General features: G+C 41.6%; 1 protein-coding gene across 1 annotated transcript; it reads left to right on the top strand.

Annotated features, from left to right (window-relative positions):
* Positions 1–2,209: 2,209 nt before the first annotated feature.
* LOC139398401 (anti-Muellerian hormone type-2 receptor-like) lies at positions 2,210–5,158 on the top strand (the record flags this gene model as incomplete). The annotated part of the gene is made up of 4 exons (XM_071144418.1): positions 2,210–2,367; positions 3,353–3,503; positions 4,165–4,292; positions 4,889–5,158. Coding segments are annotated over 4 exons (548 nt in total), but the record flags the coding sequence as incomplete, so codon positions are not given.
* Positions 5,159–11,765: the final 6,607 nt, after the last annotated feature.

The following is an 11,765-nucleotide window of genomic DNA, read 5'->3' as shown; positions in this document are numbered from 1 at the left end:
GGGATGTTCTCTGTTTAGTGAGTCCTCCAGATCAGAGGCAGTAGGGATGACCAGGGATGTTCTCTGTTTAGTGAGTCCTCCAGATCAGAGGCAGTAGGGATGACCAGGGATGTTCTCTGTTTAGTGAGTCCTCCAGATCAGAGGCAGTAGGGATGACCAGGGATGTTCTCTGTTTAGTGAGTCCTCCAGATCAGAGGCAGTAGGGATGACCAGGGATGTTCTCTGTTTAGTGAGTCCTCCAGATCAGAGGCAGTAGGGATGACCAGGGATGTTCTCTGTTTAGTGAGTCCTCCAGATCAGAGGCAGTAGGGAGGACCAGGGATGTTCTCTGTTTAGTGAGTCCTCCAGATCAGAGGCAGTAGGGATGACCAGGGATGTTCTCTGTTTAGTGAGTCCTCCAGATCAGAGGCAGTAGGGATGACCAGGGATGTTCTCTGTTTAGTGAGTCCTCCAGATCAGAGGCAGTAGGGATGACCAGGGATGTTCTCTGTTTAGTGAGTCCTCCAGATCAGAGGCAGTAGGGATGACCAGGGATGTTCTCTGTTTAGTGAGTCCTCCAGATCAGAGGCAGTAGGGAGGACCAGGGATGTTCTCTGTTTAGTGAGTCCTCCAGATCAGAGGCAGTAGGGAGGACCAGGGATGTTCTCTGTTTAGTGAGTCCTCCAGATCAGAGGCAGTAGGGAGGACCAGGGATGTTCTCTGTTTAGTGAGTCCTCCAGATCAGAGGCAGTAGGGAGGACCAGGGATGTTCTCTGTTTAGTGAGTCCTCCAGATCAGAGGCAGTAGGGAGGACCAGGGATGTTCTCTGTTTAGTGAGTCCTCCAGATCAGAGGCAGTAGGGATGACCATGGATGTTCTCTGTTCAGTGAGTCTGCCAGATCAGAGGCAGTAGGGATGACGAGGGATGTTCTCTGTTTAGTGAGTCCTCCAGATCAGAGGCAGTAGGGAGGACCAGGGATGTTCTCTGTTTAGGGAGTCCTCCAGATCAGAGGCAGTAGGGAGGACCAGGGATGTTCTCTGTTTAGGGAGTCCTCCAGATCAGAGGCAGTAGGGAGGACCAGGGATGTTCTCTGTTTAGTGAGTCCTCCAGATCAGAGGCAGTAGGGATGACGAGGGATGTTCTCTTGATAAGTGCGTGAATTGGACCATTTTCCTGTCAAAATGTAACAAGTACTTTTATGTGTGTCAGGGAAAATGTATGGAGTAAAAAGTACATTATTTTATTTAGGAATGTAGCGGAGTAAAAGTTGCCAAAACATAAATAGTAAAGTAAAGTACAGATACCCAAAAAAACGACTTAAGTAGTACTTTAAAGTATTTTTACTTAAGTACTTTTCCCCACTGTGGGAGAGCAGTGGTAAGTAGTAAGCCAGTGACTCAGCCCCCGTAATAGGGTCAAAGGAAGAGAATCCCAGTGGAGAGAGGGGAGCCGGCCAGGCAGAGACAGCAAGTATGGTTCGTCGCTCCAGTGCCTGTTCGTCTTCACACCCCTGGGCCAGACTACACTCAATCATATGACCCACTGAAGAGATGAGTCTTCAGTAAAGACTTAAAGGTTGAGACCAAGTCTGCGTCTCTCACATGGATAGGCAGACCGTTCCATAAAAATGGAGCTCTATAGGAGAAAGCCCTGCCACCAGCTGTTTGCTTAGTAATTCTAGGGACAGTAAGGAGGCCTGGGTCTTGTGACCGTAGCGTACGTGTAGGTATGTACGGCAGGACCAAATCAGAGAGATAGGTAGGAGCAAGGCCATGTAATGCTTTGTAGGTTAGCAGTAAAACCTTGAAATCAGCCCTTGCCTTAACAGGAAGCCAGTGTAGGGAGGCTAGCACTGGAGTAACATGATCCAATTTTGTGGTTCTAGTCAGGATTCTAGCAGCCGTATTTAGCACTAACTGAAGTTTATTTAGTGCTTTATCCGGGTAGCCGGAAAGTAGAGCATTGCAGTAGTCTAACCTAGAAGTGACAAAAGCATGGATTAATTTGGATGAGCTTTTCTGCATCATATGTGGACGTCACAGTTTAGACAACATACCGGGAGAAAAAGCTCCAAAGCCCCACTGCAGTTTCTCCTGGCCACGTGACCCAGGAAGACCTTCTCCTGCTCTCACCATGGGGTCAGGAATAACGCCTGACCCCAATCCTATATGTCCTTTGTCAGTGGCTGTACAGTGTGTGTTTGTGTGTGTCTGATGTCTGTGTTCTCAGGGTTGCACAAGCCAGCGGTGGCCCACAGAGATCTCAGTAGTAACAACGTGCTAGTGAGGGACGATGGTACCTGTGTCCTGTGTGACTTTGGCTCTTCCACCATCCTGCGCTCATGCGCCGGTCCACACAGCTGGCAACGCTACATGGTTAACGTACAGGTGGGCCTGTCTTTCCCCCAACCCCGGCTCCCTTCTACTTCTTTAGGATGTTTTCTCCGTTTATTGAACATATAGAGAGAGTGACAGAGATAGATTCTATCCATCCTATCAAAAACAATGCTGGTATATAATGCCAGAGGCTGTGGCCCTTGACTGCTACACCATCCAGTCTCTCATTTTAATAGCAACAACATGTTTTCAAATCAAATCAAATGTATTTGTCACATACACATTGGTTAGCAGATGTTATTGCGAGTGTAGTGAAATGCTTGTGCTTCTAGTTCCAACAATGCAGTAATAACCAATGAGTAATCTAACCTAAACAATTCCAAAACTACTACCTTATACACACAAGTGTAAAGGGATAAAGAATATGTACATAAAGATATGAATGAGTGATGGTACAGAACGGCATAGGCAAGATGCAGTAGATGGTATCGAGTACAGTATATACATATGAGATGAGTAATGTAGGGTATGTAAACAAAGTGGCATAGTTTAAAGTGGCTAGTGATACATGTATTACATAAAGATGCAGTAGATGATATAGAGTACAGTATATACATATACATATACATATGAGATGAGTAATGTAGGGTATGTAAACAAAGTGGCATAGTTTAAAGTGGCTAGTGATACATGTATTACTTAAAGATGCAGTAGATGATATAGAGTACAGTATATAGAGTACAGTATATACATATACAGTATATAGAGTACAGTATATAGAGTACAGTATATAGAGTACAGTATATACATATACAGTGGGGCAAAAAAGTATTTAGCCAGTCTCTGATTTTAATAGCAACAACAGCAACAACATGTTTTTGATAGGCAACTTCTGTTTCTACTCTCTCCATAGGCCAGTGTCCAGGCAGTGAGATGATCGTGTTGTTGTTATTGTTGATAATGATGTCGTCGTTGCAGGAGTAGATCATACACACGGTGTTCCGTTCAGTTCAACCTTTCTCCTCTCCATCTACAGAGCCAGGTGGGGACGTTGTGCTATATGGCCCCTGAGCTCCTGGATGGCTGTGTGAACCTGAGCAGTGGGTGGTGTCTCATACAGGGAGACGTCTACTCCTTAGGAACGCTGCTTTGGGAGATGCTGATGCGCTGCTCAGACCTTTTCATAGGTAGGCTATATATCAAACCGGGGGGGGGGGGGGGGGGGGTTCAAAATTGTTTTTTTTAATATTTTTTGTGCGTTTCCTTGAGCCTTCCTGGAGTGCCAGGTTGGCTGTGTTTGCACTTTTGGGACTATAGCATCTCTTCCGTTGCTAGTTAGTTAATTAATGAATTATGTTTCACTGTTAGCTAGCCAAGCGCATGTGAGATTTGGTTCTGAGATAATTCAATCTCTTAAGAGTTCTCAGTGTTTATCATAATCATTGGGTTACCCTAAGGTTACCCTAAGGTTACCCTAAGCTCGCTTGTGGTCTCAAAGCGCACTGCCCACAAATGTTTGTCAGTGGGAGACTACCCCCTAACCCTAACACTAACCCTCTGCCTGTGTCTCCCCCTGCAGTCTGCCCGGTGTCAGATCAAACTGTCTTATGAAGAGTTACATCGCCAACCCTAACCCTAACACTAACCCTCTGCCTGTGTCTCCCCCTGCAGTCTGCCCGGTGTCAGATCAAACTGTCTTATGAAGAGTTACATCGCCAACCCTAACCCTAACACTAACCCTCTGCCTGTGTCTCCCCCTACAGTCTGCCCAGTGTCAGATCAAACTGTCTTATGAAGAGTTACATCGGCAACCCTAACACTAACCATAACCTCTGTCTCCGCCTGCAGGCTGCCCAGTGCCAGAACACAGACTGCCTTATGAAGAGGAGCTAGGGGCCAGTCCTTCTTTAGAGCAGCTCATAGTCCATGTATCTGAGAGAAGGGAACGTCCTTCAGTACCCAAACACTGGCAACAGGTAGGTTATTTCTCTAGGAACTACTCAGTTTCAAGTATTTGTCTGACCTGACTGACCTGACGGACCTGTCTGACCTGTCTGACCTGACTGACCTGTCTGACCTGACTGACCTGACTGACCTGACTGACCTGTCTGACCTGTCTGACCTGACTGACCTGTCTGACCTGTCTGACCTGACTGACCTGACTGACCTGTCTGACCTGACTGACCTGTCTGACCTGACTGACCTGACTGACCTGTCTGACCTGTCTGACCTGACTGACCTGTCTGACCTGACTGACCTGTCTGACCTGTCTGACCTGACTGACCTGACTGACCTGTCTGACCTGACTGACCTGTCTGACCTGTCTGACCTGACTGACCTGACTGAGTTACTAGAAGATAGTAAACAAACACATCATTCCCAGGTTATTACTGTCTAACTACTGTTGTTGTATAAAGTATTAGAGGTGATGACTGTCTACCCTGGGGGGCGAGTTTCCCCAAAACATAAAGATTATCTTTAGCTCAAAGACCACCTGGAAATAATGACAATTATGTGAAGCATGTTACACTATGTTTTTAGGAAACGGATTAATATGGGTTGTCTGTTGCAGGGCTTGCATGACATTCTGTTGGACAGTTGGGACCATGACTCAGATGCCAGACTGACAGCCCAGTGTGCCAGGGACAGACTAGTGTCTCTACCCCCCTGTTGCTCCATATGATATATATATATATATATAATATTTTGGGTTATGTAATTATTCCTTAGTCCAGGACCAGACTGACAGCTCAGTGTGCCAGTCTCTACTCTCATGTTGACGTGTGTGTGGTATTCTATTGTATTATATTCTATACTATTCTACAATATTCTCTATACTATTCCATTCTATAATATTCTATTCTATACTTAGTCACCTCATTATTGTCACTGTCACAGTTGGAATAGATGTGTCTGCTTGCTATTTCATTGACTTACACATTTCCTACATCTGTTTGGTTTATTTTACCTAATGTTTGTGCATGCAGAAAGTGTACTGTAGTGAAACTCTATTGGCTCTTGCTAAAGACTTGTTGGACATTTGTTGTAGAATCCTATAAACCTAGTGGTAAACCGCACAGCAGAATCAGACGTTAGGTTGCTAAGGTACGACTGAGGTCAAAGCTGCTTTTAAATCTACATTTTATGTTGGATCACAGTAATATTCTCTGACATTTTTTATGTTGATATTTGTACGGTGGAGGACAGAAACGTGATTGGATTATCTTTACTGATTTTGTGCAGAAGGCTTGAATAAAGCTTATGGTGATGAACATCATAGGCACAATGTGTTCGCTTTGGATAATCACTGTGTAATATGTTGACATGTTTCTATAGCAATAATATAGAATCATATACTGTATGCTTGTTTCTATAGCAATAATATAGAATCATATACTGTATGCCATTTAGCAAATGCTTTAAAAGGTGCAATATGCAGCAGAAATCACTCTGCCATTTCCTGGTTTGCTTAAATTCTAATATTTCGCCTAATTTCAGTTTGTGTGACAAAACAAACAGTCATCGTGTAGAGAATCATTGTACCATCTAATATGTGGTGAAAAATATTTTCCATAACCATAAATATTGTATTTTCAGCGGTTTGAAGCTGGTGTACAGAACTGAAAGTAAAAGAACAAAAGCTAAACACTGGAAGCATAGAAATAGAGCACATAGAACATGTCTACCGCTTCTTAGACTTGCTTTCAAATGAGAATGACAGATCTATAACTCACATTTCTAAGTGAATTTGGTGGGGTTGCCAAAAACATGACATATTGCATATTTAATACGTACGGCATGCTTACATTTTCATATGGGTGGCTCCAGTGGTAATTGAACTCTTGATCCTGACTTTGTAAGCTTATTATATACAGTTGAAGTCGGAAGTTTACATACACCTTAGCCAAATACATTTAAACTTTTCACAATTCCTGGCATTTAATCCTTGTAAAAATTCCGTTTTAGGTCAGTTAGGATCACCATTTTATTTTAAGAATGTGAAATGTCAGAATAATTTATTTCAGCTTTTATTTCATTCATCACATTCCCAGTGAGTCATAAGTTTACATACACTCAATTAGTATTTGGTATTATTGCCTTTAAATTGTCTAACTTGGGTCAAACGTTTCGGGTAGCCTTCCACAAGCTTCACACAATAAGTTGGGTGAATTTTGGCCCATTCCTCCTGAGAGCTGGTGTAACTGAGTCAGGTTGTTACGCCCTGACCTTAGAGAGACGTTTTATTTCTCTATTTGGTTAGGTCAGGGTGTGATGTGAGGTGGGCATTCTATTTTTTGTTTTCTATGTTTCTTAATTTCTATGTTTTGGCCGGGTATGGTTCTCAATCAGGGACAGCTGTCTATCGTTGTCTCTGATTGGGAACCATACTTAGGCAGCCCTTTTACCCTCCTTTGAGTGTGGGTAGTGAACTTTGTTTGTGGCACTTAGCCCTGTAAGCGGCACCGTTGTTTCTTTCGTTTATTGGCGACATTTTAAAATAAAATGTACGCTCACCACGCTGCACTTTGGTCTACTTCCAACGACATATGCGTTACACAGAATTGTAGACCTCCTTGCTCCCACATGCTTTTTCAGTTCTGCCCACAAATTTTCTATAGGATTGAGGTCCAATACCTTGACTTTGTTGTCCTTAAGCCATTTTGCCACAACTTTGGAAGTATGATTGGGGTCATTGTCCATTTGGAAGACCCATTTGTCTTGAGATGTTGCTTCAATATATCCACATAATTTTTCTTCCTCATGATGCCATCTATTTTGTGAAGTGCACCAGTATCTCCTGCAGTAAAGCACACCCACAACATGATGCTGCCACCCCCGTGCTTCACGGTTGGGATGGTGTTCTTTGGCTTGCAAGCCTCCCCCTTTTTCCTCCAAACATAACGATGGTCATTATGGCCAAACAGTTCTATTCTGTCTCTAGGAGACAGAACATGTCTCCTTCCTGAGCGGTATGACGACTGCGTGGTCCCATTGTGTTTATACTTGCGTACTATTGTTTGTACAGATGAACGTGGTACCTTCAGGCGTTTGGAAATTTCTCCCAAGGAGGAACCAGACTTGTGGAGGTCTACAAATTGTTTTCTTAGGTCTTGGCTGATTTCTTTAGATTTTCCCATGATGTCAAGCAAAGAGGCACTGAGTGTGAAGGTAGGCCTTGAAATACATCCACGTGTACACCTCCAATTGACTCAAATGATGTCAATTAGCCTATCAGAAGCTTCTAAAGCCATGACATCCTTTTCTGTCATTTTCCAAGCTGTTTAAAAGCACAGTCAACATAGTGTATGTAAACTTCTGACCCACTGGAATTGTGATACAGTGAAATAATCTGTCTGTAAACAAATGTTGGAAAAATGACTTGTGTCATGCACAAAGTAGATGTCCTAAATACTTATTTTCCACCATAATTTGCAAATAAATTCATAAAAAATCCTACAATGTGATTTTCTGGAATTTTTTCTCATTTTGTCTGTCATAGTTGAAGTGTACCTATGATGAAAATTACAGGCCTCTCATCTTTTTAAGTGGGAGAACTTGCACAATTGGTGGCTGACTAAATACTTTTTTGCCCCACTGTACATTATAAGAAATGAGTGGCACAATTATAACAGAGGCGGAAGCATGAGAAATACAAAAATACATGTGAACAGGGCCTCCTTTCTCAGAGCTTAGTAGTTAATTAAGATAGAGTCAAGATGTTAATGGCCTGTTCTATGTTTAGCGGAGATCTTCTGTGGAAAAAGTGTCGTGGAAGGGCAAAAAAAAGTTTTAAAAAAAGAACCATTTTATGATGAATCTTTAGTAGCCAAGCTGTTTCCCAGAGCCTTTTTTTTGTCTCATTAAAACCTTTCCACGTCTACAAGTGATCCAGACTACCTCGTAGAGCAGCCAAAGTGCATCTTAGATACTTTTTATTTTTGTTGCCCTTCCACGACACTTTTTCCACAGAAGATCTCCGCTAAACATAGAATCAAGATGTTTATGCCTGGCCTGTTCTGTCTGACTGTGACCATCTATCTATAACTTCAGAATTTTTAATTGACTAGATAGACGTACAAAGTTGATAAAACAAGAGGATAAGAGGCAAACCGTAAGACAACTGGGAACTCTGGGGGGAAAAAAACAAGGTCAAATCATGATGACGTTAGTGATCTTCAGGTCGGAGCTCTAGAAAGAGGCCAGAGTTCCCGACTTGGAATTCCCAGTTGGATGACCGTTCAAAACGTATTTTCCCAGTCGTTTTTTTCTTCAGAATTCCCAGTTGTCTTGAACTCACTGAAGTATGAGATTTCCCAGTTCCGAGTTTCCAGACGTTCCAGAAGTCAATCTGGATTGACAGCATGGCAAATGTTGCATGTTTATCCTTTTAAGCTTGGAAAAGAGATCGTTAAACCCAGACTTGGACCACAAACCCACCCCACTGATTCCTTCCAAACCACTCAGTGTTGAATAGTCGATTTCCAACTTGTCGTATAATGCTTATGTCCAATGGCCGATGAGCACCGATACATTTTATCTATAATTTCTCTTCATATGACAAGGATTAAAAAGGATTTGCCAGTAGATTGTCGACTTGATTCATGATGATGACTGCTAGCTTGCTAGCTAAGATTTTGTAAGTATGATGTTGACGTGTCCAATCAAAGCTAAAGTAGATATAACGTGATTTGACGACGATCTGTCCAATGACCTTGAGCCTTCTTGGATAGGCAATTCTAATGTAACTCTACGGCAGCACCCAAGGGGCTTGAATTTCCGAGCTCTACCCATAGATTTTGCGGTGACGTAGTGTCCCCATGTCTAACAGAACACTGAGCCAATCACAGCGCAACTAGAGAACATTACCAACCCCTACGCTCTGTATTTTCCGCTGTCTGCCCCATCACCACAAAAAGCACTGGGCTAGGCTGAAACACCTGCATTTTAGAGCTGCCTTACTCAAGAAAGCAAAAAAGAGACCATGTTTGTATGCATCTTCATTAACTCAATTATGTATTTATTTTACATTGTATGCAAACTGATATGTGACACGTATTAATGCCAAAATAACATGCAAAACAGGCAACAACAACCAAACGTTTTTATTTTTTTAAGCTAAACAGGTGAATGACGGGTTGCCACTGCAAACAAATGAAAGATAACACAATGCCACAAATGAAAACCGAGATGACTTCATTAAAGGATAGATTGGATATTTGAGCCTTGAAATCATATCGAGTTATATTTTTCCACTAGGCTACTTTACAGTCTGTCATTTTTGCCTCTGTGTTTCATGATGTGTGACAACATGTGCCCAATCTGTGATGTATTAGCTCTATTATTGGCTAAGCATAACGAGCACCTTCAATATTGTTGTATAATTGTAATGTTAAAGGTAAGATTTTAATGGAGAAAGCTGATCCTTGAGCAGCGCTGATTTTCTTTCGAACCTATCAATATCTACAGACTAACGCAGCCTGGTCTCATAGACTAGACGTAACACAGGAAATGTAAAAAAATAAATAAAAAAAAAGTTTTTCAAATTTACAACATATCATACATTTTTACAATTCGTAACATATCATACATTTTACAAATTCGTAACATGTTTCACAAATTCGTAACATATCATACGTTTTACAAATTCGTAACATATCATACGTTTTACAAATTACTAACATATCATACGTTTTACAAATTCCTAACATATCATACGTTTTACAAATTCCTAACATATCATACGTTTTACAAATTCCTAACATATCATACGTTTTACAAATTCCTAACATATCATACGTTTTACAAATTCCTAACATATCATACGTTTTACAAATTCCTAACATATCATATGATGGAAATCCACAAATTAGGACTAATATATACCATACAAAACATATAATTTTGAGCTCCCGAGGCGCAGCAGTCTAAGGTACTGCATCTCAGTGCTAGAGGTGTCACTACAGACCCTGGTTTGATTCTAGGCTGTATCACAACAGGCTGTGATTGGGAGTCCCATAGGGCCCAGCGTTGTCCAGGTTAGGGTTTGGCATCATTGTAAGTAAGAATTTGCTCTTAACTGATTTGCCCAGATAAATAAAGGTTCAATCAAAACATACTAAGTGGAGTGTATTGAATTGATCTACAGAATAATACGAAATGATCTGAGACCAGGTTGTCTAACGATACACTTAGTGAAAGCTGGTAGCGTACGATCATCGTATTGCTTTAAATTAGGCTACATCGCAAGTGCGAAACGAGGCCCAGATAATTTACCAATACCCTGAAATTCCCTGGAGTGAGCAGAGGGTGGCGGTATACCCCTACACCCGTAAATTGGGTTTAGGGATAGGCATTCAAACTGACTAGGAACATAAGCGTATAGCAATATACCGTAGAAACACACATGTTTTTTTCGATTAGGGCCCGGTTTCCCAAAAACATCTTAAGGCTAAATTCATCGTTAGAACGTTCGTAAAACCATATTTACATTACCGAGCGTTTCCCAAAACCGTCTTTATTAACATTGCACTTGAAATTGCTCGTAATCTAACGCCTGCCTCAGACAACTCGTAGAACAGCTAAATTCATCGTTAGATCACCGTTTATGAAGATGTTTATCTGTCTCTCTGTGACCACCAACAACTTCAAAGTTGAATATAAATAACTTAAAAAGTTTGCAATGTTAAAAACAAGCGAAGCAAAATAACTGAATTATATAATAGCTAGATTATTAGGATATATATTGACATCACTTTCATGTATGTTCAATCGATAGACCTACCTAGTATTAAGCCATTAGACTCTGTCTGAGCTGTTTCAATATTATTAGGCCTATCTATTAGGTCCATAGGCTACTATTATCTAACCTTACATGCTGACCAGACCGGACACGCGACGTGCGTCACAAAATACATTTAGAAATCCATGTTATTCAACTATTGCACCCACACTGATCGCGCGCGCCAATGACGTCTGCGATACCAAGGGCTAAAATAGAAGTCATTCCTATTTCTGACGCAGATCGCCCGGAAAGTCCTGCCTCTCCCATCTCTTCATTGGTTTATAGAAGCAGGTACCCTCTGTGCCATCTCCTCATTGGTTATACCCACGTGGGTGATTGAAAGACGAACTTTGTTGCCGGTTGTTGTGGTAATACAATGAAAGTTTAGATGCGATCACCATATAAGTTCAAAGATGAAAAAGCCTTGAAGGAGGAGAGATTACTATAAACGATTCTGTTGTCCGTTTTATGTGTGGATTAATTGTCGGAGTAGAGGTCCTTGTGCATTTCAGGTAAAATAACAACTCAATGTTTATATCCCAGGACAAATTAGTTAGCAACAGCAGCTAGCTAAATAGGACAAATTAACGTTAGCTAGCAAGTGCAAGCTAACTAGCTAAATTGCCATACATGTTTAATGCTTTTTGACCTGTCCCCAAATTAATGT

This window comes from Oncorhynchus clarkii, unplaced genomic scaffold (assembly GCF_045791955.1).
Source record: "Oncorhynchus clarkii lewisi isolate Uvic-CL-2024 unplaced genomic scaffold, UVic_Ocla_1.0 unplaced_contig_4719_pilon_pilon, whole genome shotgun sequence".
NCBI lineage: Eukaryota > Metazoa > Chordata > Actinopteri > Salmoniformes > Salmonidae > Oncorhynchus > Oncorhynchus clarkii.
The sequence above is the reverse complement of the archived record's forward strand: the minus strand, read 5'-3'. Positions and strand labels throughout refer to the sequence as shown.